At 35.6% G+C, this 18,947-nt stretch overlaps 1 protein-coding gene across 3 annotated transcripts in view; it reads right to left on the minus strand.

The window, feature by feature from the left end:
- The window catches only part of LOC149807286 (chitin-binding domain protein cbd-1-like), a 95,844-nt gene that overhangs the window by 32,261 nt on the left and 44,636 nt on the right, over nucleotides 1-18,947 (minus strand). For 2 of the 3 annotated variants that reach the window (XM_089936323.1, XM_089936202.1), the window contains 3 exons: nucleotides 10,647-10,829; nucleotides 8,189-8,371; nucleotides 472-657 (listed from right to left, as the gene is read on the minus strand). In XM_089936323.1, the coding sequence (XP_089792449.1) occupies nucleotides 472-657; nucleotides 8,189-8,371; nucleotides 10,647-10,829 (552 nt within the window). The remainder of the gene's footprint in view (nucleotides 1-471; nucleotides 658-8,188; nucleotides 8,372-10,646; nucleotides 10,830-18,947) is intronic. The other variant, XM_089936260.1, reaches the window with a different exon arrangement.

The raw sequence follows: 18,947 nt of genomic DNA on the forward strand, positions 1-18,947 counted from the left end.
GTGTGGCAATGGTTTAGCCAAGTGTGGACCAAAACATTCCAATCACAATCCTTTAATATTATAATTTCTCTCTCTGTCTCATCGCAAAAATGCTTTGAAAAAGACATATTTCTTCATATCAGCAAACTTAAGTAAACCCTAAACCTCTCAAAATTAATTTTTTGCTTGGGGTGGGTGGGATATCAACAATTTTCAGTTTTGAGGTTTTACTGTATAAAGACAAGTTTCTATGAAGTTTTTGTTCTTTTATTTTGATTCCATCAATCTGCACATGCTGAACACTGTGTCCAACTATAGTACAATGTTTAATTATTTATTTCTCAAAGCACTAAAAGTATGCTTTGTCCCTTGATGAACATATGTACCCAATACAGTAATAAATTTCAGTTGTCAAAAACAACAGTTTTGGTAACTGAAGAATATACAGCCTAACATAGGTTTTGGATACTAAAAGCAAACAATTGTATTCACCTTGACTGCAATCATCTTGAAGACCATACTTCTGGACGCACTGTTTTCTGGTAGGACTGAAGACTTTCCCTGTCTGGCACTGTTTCTCCTGGAGTTCATAATTGTAGCCACAAAGGAAATAGGAGCTGCAGTTGTCTTTCTTAGGCAGAAATTCACCAGGAGTGCAGGGTGAGGGTTTATTCACTGCTACAACAGCGAGATAACAGATTAAAGATGGAAAATTCATTTGCATTAGTATCTTCATTGTCTACCAAGATGATAACTAAAGGCCTCAGTGATGACTGGATTCCAAATTGCCCCACCCACTATGATTTGCTATAGTCAGGACTATAAAGAAAACAATTTGTGCTGGTAAAAAAGGAAGCTAAAAGTAAGCTAAATGAGCAATCAGGGGTCATAACTCCTCCACAAGATGTCAAGGAATGGTGGAATATAAATCATTCAAGATCATATTAATATAAAAGTGCATGATAAAAAAATCTAAATGAAATATAGCATTTATAAGTTATGCTGCAAGAGCAGGGATGGAAAGTATGATGGGCCAGATATCTACTCCAAATAACATTATGGAAAGCTGGAAATCAAGCTCATGAACAATTCTTCAATATAAAGTAACATGAAAAATTTGATTTAATGCACGGATTCTATGTAAAACATTGCTGCAATGCTGGGATCATTCATAAAACAATGTAGCAATAAATAAAATTTGAATGATGGAAAATAAAGAAGCACAACTCCTGCAAATCATGTCCTGCAATGCTGGAAACCAAACTCATTCATGCTCTCATCAATAATAACTGCATGCCAAATTTGGATGAACAGCATCAGTCTTTAATAACGTAATGCAGAGGACAACCAAATGATAACACACAATATACAACATAACTTCATAAAAGAACTATATCATCTTGAGACACAACATCTTCTGGTTGTATAAATACTACTTTATGAATTTTAAGGATATGTTCTGATTGGGTGTCTTTTCCTAATGACATGTATATCATAATACCTTGAGCATCAAAATGCACAGCTATCTTTCAAATGCAGAGTGCTATGATAAAGCTAAAACCTAGTTTGGGAAAATAAAAACAAAAAACAATGAAAAAATTTGCATATCAAAAGTATTCACATTTAGACTTTCTTTTATCACCAAAAAGAAATCGTGTTGGGCACATGAATTTTATCAAGTTTACAAACATATTATCTATTGATTAGCAATAACTATCAACACTATATACAGCCTAACAACTGGATTAAACTTCCTTTAATCAAAAAAAAAACAAAACAATTCCAACATTAAACATATTCTGTTGGGGATAAGTGAATTATTACCAACCTGATAAACATATTATCTAAATATTAGAATGATCATTAACACTGCATACAAGATAATGATTGGATTAAACTTTGCCTAACTCCTTAAGATATATCATTTTAACATTTTTAACAGTAACAAAATTACCTTTAATTAATATTACCTAATTTTACAAACTCAGAATTTCAATATGCAAGCAAGGACCATAAAAAACATGGTCGGCACTTAATTAGGTTCTCAGAGAAATGCTCGTGGACATAGCTGTTACAGTAGATTGATGCATTTTACATTTAATTACAAGAGGACACGTTGCATTTATGACAATTACACTTAAAAGGAACTAAAAGATAGAACTAGAACACAAATTTAAATTGATAAAAAATGATTTAATTTGTATTTATTTATGAAAGTACTGTCTCCACTTGGAGTGAATATTATTTGCATTGATCAAAATTTCCTTAGATATTGTTAATTGTGGTGTACTAGGAATGTCGTTTGGAAAGAAAATGTAAAAAACTGTATGACCTATTTTTAAATTTGACATTTCATAGTGCTGATTAAAATTTCCAGGTGCTATCTATTGTTTTCGACGATAAAATGAGCGATACATCAAAGTTTCCGTTACCAATTTTGATCATGATTTACTTCAAGTTCAACAAATAGGATAAATTATTTTGGTATTTACTGATTTAAAAAATGGGATTCATGCTGGCCCCCACATTATAAGCAGGTTTGCGAGTTATCGAGGGAGTGGTGTATTTGTTTGGGGGTGGGTGAGTGGGTGAAACTAAGTTTAATGATGTAATACTTGTTACTATTGCATAGCTGTTACTTTTCCAGGGGGAAAATACCTGACTGCATGAAAAGAAATTCATCCTGCCATGAGGGTTAATCAGAAAATTCAGAACATTGGATTGTCTTCAGGACACCACACACTTGCCATGTGTACTTCATTTTTTTAGGGAGCGGACTAACTTAGTGGGACAACTATGTGGGGAGGAAGGAGGAACCCACAATAGCAAAAGAGAAGTATTACATCATTAAAATTAGTTTTACACCTCCTTCCTCCCTAAAAATTACATTTTAATATCAGTAATACCTTACCTGTTGCTATTGCATAGCTGAATTTGTCTGTTAGGTGGGGAGCTGTGATCCCACAACTGTTGAATTAAAAATAAACACAAGGAATACTCATCCTCATTGCAGAGTATGAAAATACTGCAAAATGGAATCATATGGATCACTTTTTGAGTGACAACAATTGTGACCAGTGAGAAAATGCCCTCTCTTGACAGTTAATGCAGTCCACAAGACTCTCTTGACAGTTAATGCAATCCACTTAGAATTTATGGATTCAGCTGAAATATCAGTTGAACCTTTAATGGAAAATATTCTTCCTACCCTTTCTTTTCCCTTTAGATGATGGAAAATAAAAATGTGAAGCCCTAACTTGACATAAAAGTCTGTCTTCATCATCTCCTGTACAGTATGGCTGAGGCTGGGAATCAGGAGGGGAGCAACTGATGGACGCTGGCTTTTTGCTGAAGAAAGACCTGGCTAGCAAAGTAGAGAAACTAACTCATAATTCCCAATGAACCAGATACAGCCCCACTCTATGGGTAGGGCATGAATTTTGCTCCTTCATCTTGTAGATACTAACTTACGCAAGAAAACCATACTGAGAATAAGGTTCTCAATGGCTGTTTCACCCAAAGGTTCATGCTGTGGTTTATTAAGAGACCATAAGAGACGAGAAAATTTCATTTTAGGCATTTGAGATCATGACAGAGGTCTTTGTAGCTTGAAATACCTGATCATTTCTACAAAGTGAGAATCAGTCCCAATGGACAGACCTTTTGAAAGTTTAAGTGTTGGGAACGGCTGTTTGATAGCCCTTAATAGTAGAGACTGACCATTGTTTCTCTTTTAAATCAATGAGAAGAAAATAGAGGGATAGCTAGGATTGAGATGTTTTCTACTACAACAAACAAATAAGAGTGTCCATTGGCAGTATACACCTTAGATTTTGATCTTCTCCTGGAGCAAATTATGCCCTTTGCAACTTTGATAAAAGCACTCTATTTTAGCAGAGAGATCATTCGAGATGAGCCAGGCATGAAAGTGCAGAATCTGTGGACTGTTGTGGAGAACAGAGCCCCCGTGTTGTGACTGGAGGTCCCTCATCTGAGGTAAGTCCTGAGATGGTCCACCAGCAGATTGGGCAACCATGATTAATGAGACCACAGAGAGGCAATCAAAAACAGCTGTGGAGTACCTGACTTTGTGTAGACCTTGGGGAATCTTTAAAGTTGGGAAAGTAAGCAAACCGATTATCCCTTTCAGTGTGTGCATGATAAGCAAGTGGGGGATGTGTCCCTTGGGGATTTCCTGTGATACAGCTATCCAAACCCTGCTTAGACATTGTTCCTGTAAAATAAAGCTGAAAAGATGATTTTTATTTAAAAAAACCTATATGCAACTAAAAGTAAACACAATGTACTGTATTTACCACATATGTTGGGACATGAAAAAATAATTCTTTTTTTTGTGTGTCCCAGAACTTATGTTGAATTTTTTAAAAACCTATATCATGTGTCCCAAGACTTAAGAAATGAAATAGTGTTCAATTTGCACACACACACACCGCAACCGGCCACACTGCACGTTACAATAAAACATAAATAAAATGCTTATTTGATAATAAAATGAAAGAAACTAACCTTGTACTGTTATCATTTATTCACTTTTTTGGTCGACATTAGCATTTTATTAAAGAACTCCATATATGTAGCACCTGCATGCATAGTGTTATAACTTTCATCAGACAACACAACACATTGGTCATTGACATGAATATTGAGAAACTAATCATGTTTGCTTGTCCTCAAAGGTTTGAATGTCATGAGAATAAAAAATGGATCCTGCAAAATCACATACGAATGTGAGAGAGAGAGAGAGAATTATCAATCTCATTGCTCAAAAGCACCTGCCATTCATGCCTGACATGGTGTAAGGTACAAAATAACCAAGAGTGTATTATATCCAGGGTAACAATATGACAGTATCTCACAAACTAAAATCATTATTAGAAATACATTCACTGTGAGTACAAATGACAATCTTTTTTATTCCATGGGTTACAAAAAGTATTATTAAAGCAAGTTAATGCTGTGTATACTATTTACACTGAAGAACTTGAAACCTGTTTGTGTCAATTATGACTACAGATGGCATATAAATGAAAGCCCATGTGTTGAATAAACACACCTTATAACAGCCATAAACTTATTGTTTGAACCTACCAGTAGGATATCAAATACAAAGGTTAATTTATTACAAAGCAAGCTGACCCCGGAAGCAGACTTTGGATTTCTTTTAGCTTGGAGATCTTTTTATAACTATACATATGTACACAAAGTGGGCCGACATGGGGAAGCCAACTTAGATTTCTTTCTACCAGTTTTCACTGGGATGAGGGAGCTAAAAGATATTCAGTACCAAAAGGATGGATCGTACATGTGCAGGAGAAGGGTTGGGTTGATGAGGTGATGCTGCAGTGGATTAAAGAGATATATCTCAAGTATACAGGAAAGGTACAATCTCTTTTAGTGATGGATTCATTAGGGGCACATATTACAGATGCTGTAAAACAGGCTTTGAGAAGGGGTAACACGATGACTGCGGTTATTCCGGGTGGATGCACCTCCAAGCTACAGCCACTAGACATCAGTGTAAATAAACCAGTCAAGTCCAACATGAGGAAAAGCTGGACAAATTTTATTCGTAAAGCAGCAGACGGCCTTTCCAAGGAAACTGACAACACATCTCGTATTAAGAGTGCAGATAAACAAACATTTGTGGACTGGATTGTGAATACAGTTGAATCGCTTCGGGACAAGCCAGATCTGATCCAAAAGTCATTTAAAGTTTGTGGTATTAACATTAACTTGAATGGATGTAAGGACAATATCATAAGAGATAATGAATGTGATGGCAGCGACAGTGAAGAGGACGAATTTGATGGATTTGAGCCTGAGGAGGTTGAGTGGGCAATTAAGAATGTGGACAGACTGAAGGATTTAAATTAAATATATTAGTGGCATTCAAGTTTGTTCAGCAGTACTTGGAATATGTCAGATATCACTACTGTGTAAATAAAAGATGTTTGGTTTCGGAATTAATATGTTTATCAATCGCTCTGTACCATCACTATCTACCAGTATATATCTCTCTCTCTGAATATATTTTTACGTAATTACAGCAAATAGTTTATACTATGCTCATCAATACTTATTCTGCCAAAATAAATCATGTAATGAGCATGAACGGCAAACACCTCTTGACATTTAATATAAAAAAAACTTTTTTGAAGCATAAATTAGAACAGAAAAAGTTGAACTCATTCTCATATGCACAAACAATTCATTCATACCTGAGCTCTTGTTCTCAGCAAATTTGCATCTAGGAAGAAAAATGTAAACAAACAACACTCACAGCGTTTTCTTTTTTAAAGTTTTCTTTAATAAAATTTACATCTGAGTGCATTTTCCGACATGTAATTTTTGAATGATTTAAAAGGTGTCCCACAGCTTATGACTCGAAAAAAACAATGTGTCCCAGAACATACAGTGCACAAAAAATTACTTTTAAAAAAAATGTATGGTGTCCCAACAAATATGGTATCCCAACATACACGGTAAATACAGTACTGTGTGGACTAAGTCTATGCTAAGAAAATAATTTCAGTAAAAGGTCACCTTACATGGGTGTTTTCAGAAGTAAAAATGCAAAAATAAGTAATCATAAGCTCAGTACAGAAAAATACAAGATAATCAAGTCAGCCAGGCTTATTGAAAGCAATGGACTACTAAATTAGCAAGAAACCAGTAGGTTACAGCTGCTAATAATACTGGAAAAAGTGAAGTAAAGTTGTTTGAAAATAATACTGAAAAGAACCTGTGTTTGATAACTGAGCATGTGATATGTGAAGGTAAAAAATAGCATGTGACCTGATTAAATAAAAATAAAACAATTTACGCTACAGGTAATGTGAATAAGATGATTTGCAATGAAGAATAAAAACGAATAAAGGCAAGTCTGCAGACAGCACTATATTTAACAATAAAGAAAATAAACACTTGTCCTTGGCTAGTAAATGCACAACCAAGGGGCAAAACATATTTAAAAAATGCCAAGCCTAAATAAATATACAGAGCAAATGATAACTCGCAAGATGGCTTAAATTAACTGGGATAAAACTTGATCAGGAGTATAATCATAACATTTACGAAAAATATGCACACAAAGAAATAGAAAATATGCCTGATGACCAATGGCAAGTCTTTGATGATATAAACAATGTGGACAGACCGAGAAAAGAATGATGGGACAGTATGCATGTGAAAGAATGTGCCAAGTGTTCCTGAGGTGGTCCAGTGTTCTGGAATATTCTCGTTAACCCTGATGGAAAGGTGAATTTTTGTCATATAGTCGGGGTATTTTCTTCTCAGAAAAATACCAGCTATGCAAAAGCAACAAGTGTGTTATAACCATTATCAAAATTAACAAAGTTACAAACATATTATTTATGAATTAGATATATTTTTAATACATGATAACATAAAATAATGGGATTAAGGATTTACCCTCACTAATTTATTTTAACAATTTAATAACTCACAATGCCCTTCATTCAGTTTTACTAATTCCACAAAGCCATGTAACTTTTTAGCAAGTGAAGGAGGTCTTATAAAGACAACTCAGGACAGAGGATAATTTTATTTAATACTGAATGTATATTGGGTCAATGGAATCAAACATGAGTAAATCTCATTTTCGAATATAGTTTATCCAACTAAAGGCTTACTTTATTTAGGCACTGTTTGAGAAGCCAACTGTATATGGAACCATATTATATACAGCTTTTCAACACACTAAAATAAATTTCTCATTTGGATGAGTTCCATTCACTAGCACATTTGAAATTCTGGTATCAACACCTATCAATCTGTTGAATGAGTATGGATCTCAAAAAATAGCATAGCATCATTGTCTAGGGTAAATACATGAAGATCAACTGTGTGTACACAACATAATGAAGTTCCAAGGTAACTGGATCATTAGCACACAAATCTACCCATCAGGGGAACTTTTTTCTGAAATTTCTGAAATATATCTACTTTGTTGCAGCAATACCACTAATTGTGAGATCAACAGGGCAGATAACCATATTAGGCACAATTTTTTTCTGTAAGCATGACAATTTGTCTTGTGTCTTGACATACATAACTACAGAGTACATGTAGTATGATTCTATTACTAGAAATGGACACTATTTTTCATAACTGAAGTCTCAGCAGTCTTCCATTGACTTTGGAGGCTAAAAGCAAAAATGATATTCACCTTGACTGCAATCATCTTGAAGACTATACTTCTGGACACACTGTTTTCTGGTAGGACTGAAGACTTTCCCTGTCTGGCACTGTTTCTCCTGGAGTTCATAGTTGTAGCCACAAACAAAATAAGAGCTACAGTCATCTTCCTTAGGCAGTAACTCACCAGGTGTACAGTGGGATGGTTTTGTCACTGCAATAGTAAAGAGATTACAGTCAGAAAATTCAGATTACTGTATAATATAATGATTACAGCAATTTATTTTTTGTTAGGCCATGAATTACTGGATTTCCAAGCAAAATACTTACAATAATTCAATGGAGTGAAATACGTTAAAAACATTTCACTGCTGCATCGATAACCAGATAACCATGAAATCTGAAGTCATTCTTTGATGCTTATGTGGCTGAAAGGTAAATATGGCTGACTCCCAGTAATGGCAAGGTGAGTTCAAATCCAATAAGGGGAAGATTTTGTGCTAAAATTTACTTGGAACTTGCTAGGAGAATTATGCAACTGAGTATGATCCCAAACAATACACAAAAACATAAATGGCAAACTACTGATATCACGTGGAATCCAGTAAGAAATCAGGTACTTCAATCTGTTGTATAGAACATCTTGCCAGCCAATAATAAGTTTCAGCATAAAATAGAAAGAAAATCTGCTTGCTACAAGTGAATAACAGATACATTTAATCTCGTGGGTGAGAAACTTAAGTATATTTACCCACTTGATTAAATATATATATTTATCACTTGTTGCAAGCAAATATCCTCCACGTTTACATTCACCAAGAAAAAAAAACTATAACTATTAGAAATGAGTGGATTTAATTTATCGTACTAACTATAATGGCAAGTCAGGGCCATAAAAAGCAGTAACACATGCTGGGAAACCAAAGTTTGGAGAGCAGGCACTCAGGGGATATAACTACTCCCCATAATGTTGTAGAATCCTTGCATTCAAATCACTTAACATCTTATTTTTATAAAAGTACATTAAAAATTTAGCACAGAACATACAACAACTCTAACAACACGTTAATGTGCATAACAGACTAGGAATGGAGGACTTCATATCTTTTCAATATAATGATGGACTTTTGACAATCAGCTATCAGGCTCTTCCATCTATATTATACATGTACTCTTAAAAAGTATTGCCCAGATGTAAGTGAATTGCATAATGAGTTTCAAAGCAATGTTGATGATAAGGCACAAGTTCTCTCACACATCTGACTCTTCCATCAATATTATATATGCATATTTCTCTTCAAAAGCACAGCATCACTGATGTGTCCATCTACACCAGTGCCCTGCTGTAAGTGGATACATAACGAGTTCCAAAGCAACTGGATAATAAGGCACAAACTTTCTTGCTCATCTGACTGAAGGAAGATAATGAAAAATGTTATCAACCACTGGCAGCTGGTTACTGAAATACATCTGGTTTTCTGCACTAATAAGAAATGGGCATTCATTTGGTTCTCCAAAATTGTCCTTTAGCGGTGACTTCAATAGCATGGGCACCCTTCATCAAAGAAAGCCGACTACAATCTTTCAATAACAGCAAAGAACTTTTCTTCAAAGGAAGTCAGTACCAAACTTAAATAAAAGTGATGGAATCTAATGGACTTTTGCATTTTCCAACGTGACTGGAACACATTAACTGTGCTGTGAAAGTTTCCTTTTTGTAGAGAAAAAGATTATGCCAAAGGCGGCTTAAAATGCAAACTAACTTTTACCGACTTGGAACGTAATTTAAAGTAAATGTGCTTCGTCATTCGTTACGTGATTGTGCTATGTTTTTCCACTAAATTCAGACCAATATGACCTGTTACAAAATTAATGAATATTTTAAACCTGTGTGTGCATATTTTCGATGGAATCACTTGTATTGTGGATTCAATGTATATGATGAGGTTCACAGGTGAGTACACGGTGTTGATACTCTATTCATGCTATACATTAGACATTTATACATAAACATGATTCACGAATATGTACCAATTCATGGTTCTCTAAATAAAGTAAACTATTATATTATGTCTTCTCTGTTTTCACTACAGGTGTATTTCTCATTTAATATGCATCAATTTAAGACGGTAACTGTGCCAATGAAGCACGTATTTTACCGCTCACGTTTATTACCGACACCCCCCCCCACAATTTTTGTTTGTTTGGGGGAGGGGTATATTTTCTTCGGCTAACTCTGACTTGGTTGCATATAACATGGTTCTGTATATAATGCGGTCGGGTTTTATGGCTCCCAACTACTGTGTTATAGCGGGGTCACACTGTATATATTTATATACACATACCCACCCATATACCTATATCGACACACACACACACATATACCCAGTAGTAAGAATCCACTGTTTTAATATAGATACCATTTTTGATGACAACAGAATTTAAAGCCAACATTGGCTTTGGAGGAATCAGGCATAATTCATATTCACCTTGACTGCAATCATCCTGAAGACCATACTTTTGGACACACTGTTTTCTGGTAGGACTGAAGACTTTCCCCATCTCACACTGCTTTTCCTGGAGTTCATAATTGTAGCCACAAAGGAAATAGGAGACACAGTTATCTTTCTTTGGCAGAAATTCACCAACAGTACAGGCAGAGGGTTTTCTCACTGTTATGGAATGGAGACAGAAGAGTTACAATCAGAAAAATTCCAAATATATTATGTTTGTATACAAGTCTAACACAATGACACTTAGTGATAAGCCCTGCTGCCCTGCTCACTATGATTTGCCTGTCAGGGCAAAAGAAAAAGGACAACTTGTGATCTGAAACCAAAGCTAGGAAAATGATCGATCAGGAACTATAACTCGTCCATAATTTTGGAACATGAAGCATTCATCTTTATATTAGTATAACTGTTTTGTTCCAGCAGTAAAGAAATAGAGGGGTACCCCATTGTGATTCTGAAAGAGTCTCCCTCTCTACCTAGTCCACTGTCTGCCCCTCTTTAATTGCACATCCTTCTACTTTCTCACACTGCAAAATTAGGAGCTTTATAAACAATTATTTTAAAAAGCCTCATCAGCTGAATTGGAGGTTTAATTGGTTTTTTAAAAAAACTTGAATTACTTTCATAATTGATTTTTAAAAAAACACTATACTAACACCAAACATGAAGTGGCAGGTTTATGTTCTAGTTTGAGTTTAACGTTAAGGTAAAAGGGAGCTGCTGCAAGCAGTCTGGTTTACAAGCATCTATCTCATAAAACCTTGCTAACCCTAAGATGATTTTCGTTCTTCTTTCTGCCACATTAAGGAAAACGTGTCAGAGCCTAAATAATCCAGGCAAAAGTCAATTTTTATAATACATTTTTCAATATCAGATACTTTTATACAACTATAAACCTCACCATTTCATAATGATTGCTTGAGAGATTTTCACTATGATACAAAACTGCCAAGTATAAAAACATCAACTTTCCCAGCATGAAAATCAGAGAGGTTAGAAAGTACAAACAAACCTCTTTTTTGGCCAACAACATATACACAAAAGCAAGTTTTTTCATTTAATTTCTTTCGAAACTTGATACTAACACTGTTTATCACTACCTGCCCTATTAGCTGATAACTCAACCCTATGGCCAGTCTGACACTTTGATGTGGAATGAATAATTAAGATACTGTGTACATGGTGAATCAGCTATGAAATACTGGAATGACAATATGAAGAAAAGACAATAAAGATATTGCCCATGCTTCATTGGTTTTCATTGGTGTAAACATCTATAATGCCATGGCAGAGAACATCTTGAGTTCTAAGCAAAAATCTTTGCACACAACATCTTCATTCCCTTGTTTATAACTTATAGAAATATAATTGAAATATGAACACATATTCCCCAGTTCCATCAAAATAAATATGGCACCTTCTCTCTAAGTACACTGTATATGGCACCATGCGTTTTCAATGCTTAAGGACTAGAATCGTTTGCAAGGTATGGTGGCCTGAAAATACCAAAAACTGGAAATTTAATAATTGCTTGTACAACTTAATCAAATTCCATGAGAAATGTGTGAAAATTGTTGAATGTGACGTATGTACATCAATGAAGACATTAGTAATTATTTCTGAAATGAGAATGTTGATCTTTTCTTTGTATTATTTAGGGCAGTGGGGGCCCCAAGTGGCAGAGTGGTCTAAAGCACTCTCCATCACGGATCACTGCCATATCACCTCTGTCTGTGTGGGTTTGAGTCTCGAGGTCGACCAATGTGGATATGTGAGTGAGAAAACTTGCCAGTAGCCTCTCATGGGTCAGTGGTTCTTTCTGGGTTTTCCCGGGTTCTTCCTCCACCATTAATACTGGCCACCATGTATAGCCTATTTTTGTGTTGAAAAATGGCGTTAAACCCTATAACAACAACAACAACAATTTGGGTCAGCAGTTTGAATCTTCTCTTCTGATGACTGATTTGAGAACAAACAATTAGCATATCCAGTCATCAGAACTTCTAGGACTTCACATTTTGCTATTGACAATTAGAAGGGAGGCACACTGGTGTACCTTGACCGGCATACTACACATTCAACACTTTTTGGTCTCTAGAATGTCAGAGTCAGTGCCCATGTGAAATTCAATACAGGAATCAGAATCATTTTGGAGCTAGCTGTACTGAGGCATTCATTTTTCTAAGCACTTTTTCAACTTGGAATAAATGTATACTTAGCTATAATGTTGTCCATCTGTCTTTTAAGTTGTTACCTGCCTCTTTTTTATCTTGATTTTTCCTGGGGGGTTTTCAGTGTCCACACTGTTATATATACTTCTATTTATTTTTCATAACGATTCTACTTGTTTTATTTTAATTGGAGAAGAATTGTCATCATGAAATTATACATATCTTTATATCATGACTGTCAGAACAGACCCTTCTCAATGAAAAATGCCCTTACCTTCCCCATTCTTTCAGAAATTAATGGTTGAAACGCATAAAATGCATGATAAATTCAAAGAGAAACACAACATATAAAATGCATGATAAATTCAAATAGAAACACAACACATAAAATGCATGATAAATTCAAATAGAAACACAACACATAAAATGCATGATAAATTCAAATAGAAACACAACACATAAAATGCATCCTAAATTCAAATGGAAACACAACACATAAAATGCATCCTAAATTCAAATAGAAACACAACACACAAAGCTATGCAGCAGGAGCTGAGGAGAGAATAACTGGCTGTCAGGGGCTGTAACTCCCCCAAATGACATTTTGGAATCCCAGAAATCAAACTCACTAAGATTTCTGCCATGCAAGCTAAATTTGAAATGCAATGGTTGTTGGTAAAACCATGTGAAATAATCAAGGATTGTAAATATGACAATAAAGAAACATAATTCCTTTAAATGATTTCATGCAATACTGGAAAGTAAAAGACTCATTTAAGCTCACACAATAAATAGCTCCATGCTGGATGAACAGTAAGAACTCTCCATAAAGTAATGCAGTGGATAACAATACTGGACATAATTTTATTAAGAGAAATGCATGATCCTCAATCAGCGAACACTTTCTGGATCTATCAAATTGTATTCCTTTTGAAATTATTTTAAGGATATGTTGCAATTGAGAATCTTTTCCTAAAGCGGTGTATGTACTTTTTCATGTCTTAAGAGCAGCAAAATGAACAGCTACAGATGAAATGCTGTGTGTTATGATATTAATTGTTTCGTTTCTTATTAATGCAAAAACATCATTTTGGAAAGAAAGATACTCCATCCATTTACACTCTGATACTCCATAAGACAATGAACCACTTAATATCAACACATTTTAACTGGTAATATGTCACCAAAAGAACATTATACAAACATAAAACACATTTTGATGGGAATCATAGGAATTATCAATGTATTTGAAATACCTGTACCAACAGACAGTGTAATAATGGGATTAAATGCTCACTTCCTCTTAACATCATGGAGATATCAATTAAACATTTTTGTAAATACAATAATCCATATATTTCTTTCATTAATATTAACTAATTTGACAAAGTTTTATAATTGTTTTTCCTATTTATGAGATCTTTTACTATGATGATGCCTTGGAATTGATGAAAATTTTAATTACGTGGCATGTATGTTGGCAGATCAACTGAGAACAAATCTTATTTTAGAATCCACCTTACCTGACTGAAGGCCTATTGAATTCAATCACCAGTTGAAAAGCCAACTATATGTGGAATCAATACTTATAGTTGAGTACTAACACCAAAGCAAGTTCTCCATTTACCATAGTGGTGTTCCACTTTGTAGCACTATGAAAGTCTCATAACAATACCTTTCATCATCTATGTTATACATTACATGCACCTTGACAAATGGTACATCATCACTGGTCAGGGTATGTACATGATGGCCAGAGCTCATGAGCTTTAAGTGGGCTGCATCATGAAGTTCCAAGGTAAATGGCTCATTAAGGCACAGAGCTTTCTCACACATTCTTGTGATGAAGCATGATAAAATATTTTATCAATTAAGACAGTTTTTTAATCACAATAATTCTGGTTTCTTTATGCAAAACTTCTTGCAATATGATTACTACAGTAGATAACACCACACCACTACAGATGAATTTATGTTCTATTTAAGCAGTTAAATTTTGCTTTTTCCCTTGACAGTGTATAGTCCTAGTAGTAAAATATTCTTATTAACTCCCTTGATGTAAGCCGTGTATAGACCTAGTAGTAATATTCTTGTTAACTCCCTTGAGGTATACAGTGTATAGACCTAGTAGTAATATTCTTGTTAACTTCCTTGAGATACACAGTGTATAAACCTAGTAGTAATATCCTTGTTAACTCCCTTGATGTAAGCAGTGTAAAGACCTAGTAGTAATATTCTTGTTAACTCCCTTGATGTAAGCAGTGTATAGACCTAGTAGTAATATTCTTGTTAACTCCCTTGAGGTATACAGTGTATAGACCTAGTAGTAAAATATTCTTATTAACTCCACTGATGTAAGCAGTGTATAGACCTAGTAGTAATATCCTTGTTAACTCCCTTGAGGTATACAGTGTATAGGCCTAGTAGTAATATTCTTGTTAAATCCCTTGAGGTAAGCCATGTATAGACCTACTAGTCATATTCTTGTTAACTCCCCTGAGGTATACAGTGTACAGACCTAGTAGTAATATCCTTGTTAACTTCCTTGAGATAAACTGTGTATAGACCTAGTAGTAATATCCTTGTTAACTCCCTTGATGTAAGCAGTGTAAAGACCTAGTAGTAATATTCTTATTAACTCCCTTGATGTAAGCAGTGTATAGACCTAGTAGTAATATTCTTTTTAACTTCCTTGAGGTATACAGTGTATAGACCTAGTAGTAATATCCTTGTTGGGGCCCCGAGTGGCCTAGTGGTCTAAAGCACTCTCTGTTACTGATCATTGCCATCTCACCTCTGTCTGTGTGGGTTTGAGTCTCAGATTCAGCCAATGTGGGTATGTGAGAAAGCTTGCCAGTAGCTTCTCATGTGTCGGTGGTTCTTTCCGGGGTTTTCCTGGGTTCTTCCTCCACCATTAATACTGGCCGCCATGTATAGCCTATTGTATGCTGAAAAATGGCGTTAAACCCTACAACAACAACAACAACATCCTTATTAACTCCCTTGAGATATACAGTGTATGTACTTAGTAGTAATATTCTATTGTGAGAAGCAACTATTTTTTGTCAACAAAAGAATAAGCATCATTACAAGGGCTTTGTAGGCTCAAAAGGAAGCATGGTATTTACCTCGATTGTGATCATCTTGAAAACTAAGCTTTTGGACACAGTTTCTCTTGCAGTTTGCATTCTAGTTGCAAAGAAAATGGTAGCTGCCATTTTATCTCTTTGACTAAGTGACTCATCAAGAGAACAGGGGGAAGGTTTTGTGATATCAATACATGAGTGTACCATGCTAATTACTATGGCCAATACTGACAGGTGGATTCCATGTGCCTACATGAGTGTACCATGCTAATTACTATGGCCATTACTGACAGGTGGATTCCATGTGCCTACATGAGTGTACCATGCTAGTTACTATGGCCATTACTGACAGGTGGATTCCATGTGCCCATTTCCTCAGCATGATATAGCCAACCAGACTGTAACTCAGGAAAGACTGCCTGACTGCTTAGAAATTATCTGTCTTGACAGGCAGGAGCCATGGTAGTTCTGCTAGCAGAGCACCGAGTTTGTAGTCTAAGGGTAGCTAGTTGTTCAATAAACTACCTGACAAATCCAGGTTGGCTGCATTAATGTGATCTTAGAAAAGGCACAGAGCTTCCTCAGCACTGTATAGCCACTAACATGTTCAAAATGGTGCTTAACCAACAAACACACAAATAAACCAGAGAAAACATGGCTGCATTGTCCATAATGGTTCAACAAGAGTCACTACTGCACTGTTGTCACATATCTTTTGAATAACAAGTCCCACAAGCATGAGAGGAGAGAATTCATGTAAAACTCTCCTTTCACCTCCCATCTTAGCAAGCCAAGGTAGCTCAGATGGTACAGCATTAGTCTTGTATTCCAATGGTCACAGATGCAGTATCCACCCAGGCCAACCTGGGTCATCTGCCTCAGCGTATCCTTTGAAAGGCACTTAGTTTCCATTTCCTTGGCATGATACAACCAATGATGTTACCAATGCTGTTACATGTAGCAAGCAGCAACAGTATTTTCCACAAAGAAATTACTGTGCCAAAGAGACTTCACTGTAAGAAAACAAGCTTGTAATTCTAAAACGATGATGTGGCTTATTTTCTCTGCACTAATCTTGCACCCACCAGTCTAACAATAATTACATTACTTGCTATCCATTTTTAATAACTCTACAAAGGCATATATATTATTTTAGTTAGAGAAGGAGGTCCTATACTATAATGACAACTCAGAAGTAATGACCATTTTCCCTAACATGGGATGTAGATTGGATTCAAAGAGAAGTAAGTCTCACTTTTGACTCCATCATATCGAACTAATGGCCTTCTGAATAAAGTCACTGACTGAGAGGTAAACTATATATATATTGCAACCAATACATTTTATACACCTCTCCCTCAATATCTTGCACACAATGGGGTCCCAAAATATAGACTGCACTATAAGCGATGGAGCAAGTTACAGAGGACCTTACAAAATTTCATGGGAAGCCATTCTCACTGAGCATCAAGAAAACTGGAGGTGTATGTGTGTGTGTGTGTGTGGGTAACATGACTCTTTAATACTTGTTTTATAATCATATTGGGAATAAATTGTCAATAAAGACCTTTTAATTAATGAAGCTGTTTGCTTCTTTTAAATAAAATAATAAAAATAATGAGGACTTTGTATAGCATCTGATCTTTAGAAGCTCTAAGCGCTTTACAACATTAGATAACACCTATAAGATAAAAAACATATATAATGACATGATTACAAAAAACAAACACCATGAAATTAGAAAACATAAAAAACATGCTGAAAATATTTAGGTAGGATACATTATTAGATCTTTAAGTTTGTTCTTGCAGTCAAAATAAGTGAGTTTTAAGGGCAGTCTTGAATGGGATCACTGTGTCTTTGTGTCTAAGTTCAGTGGGCAATTCATTCCACGTTGCTGGGTCCTGGTATGCAAAAGAACGTTGTCCATATGACTTCGTTTTCATAGTGGGAATAATGAGTATACGATTGTCAGAAGAGGAGCACAAGTATCTTGCTGGTGTGTACACATGGGTGAGGTTGGATAGGTATGTTGGACTGGAGTCCTTCAGTGAAATGTAGCACAGAGAACAAATTTTGTGTTTGATTCTGGATCGAATGGATAGCCAGTGTAGGGTACAGAGCAGCGGGGAGGTGTGCTCTGATTGTGGTACTCTAAGTGTGATCCGAGCAGCTGTGTTTTGAACGTTTTTAAGTTTCTGGAGTAGATATTGAGATGAACCAGACAGAATTGAGTTACAATAGTTCAGTCTTGAAAGTACTAATGAACATACAAGTGTTTTAGTGGCATCAACTGAAAAATATTTGTGAATGGAGCTGATGCATCTCAGCTCAAGACTGCATATGTTCATGACATGTTGGTGCAATGTGAGAGTACTGTCCAGAGTAACACCTAGGTTTCATACTTACTGTGTGAATTTAATGTTGGTGTTGCTGATATTTATTGTTTGAGGTAAAGGATGTGAATGAGAAAGTCTTTTTGTTGTAATCAGAATGGCCTCAGTTTTATCATCATTCATCTGCAGCTTGTTACATGTCATCCAAGATTCCACATCAGAAATGCACATCTCTACACCTTGGATGGCAGCATCAAATACCTTTACAGATTGCTAGCATAATTTTGAAATGAAGTTTTCCACTCCTTATGCACTCAATGGCTGCCTTGTTATCTTTGATCACATTTCTAAATGAGTGGATTCATATAAGGTAGATTAATCATATTAAATAATAACATTTATAACAGTGTTTGATTGATCAACTGAAATGTTGTTGCTATTGTTGTTGTGGGGTTTAACGCCATTTTTCAGCACATGATAGGCTATGCATGGTGGCCAGTATTAATGGTGGAGGAAGAACCCGGGAAAACCCTGGGAAGAACCACCGACCCACAAGAAGCTACTGGCAAGTTTTCTCACATACCCACATTGGCTGAATCCTAGACTCGAACCCACGCAGACAGAGGTGAGATGGCAGTCATCCGTAACGTTAAGCGCTTTAGACCACTCGGCCACTCGCGCCCC

Source organism: Sinohyriopsis cumingii, chromosome 1 (genome assembly GCF_028554795.1).
Source record: "Sinohyriopsis cumingii isolate HCF-2022 chromosome 1, ASM2855479v2, whole genome shotgun sequence".
Lineage (NCBI taxonomy): Eukaryota > Metazoa > Mollusca > Bivalvia > Unionida > Unionidae > Sinohyriopsis > Sinohyriopsis cumingii.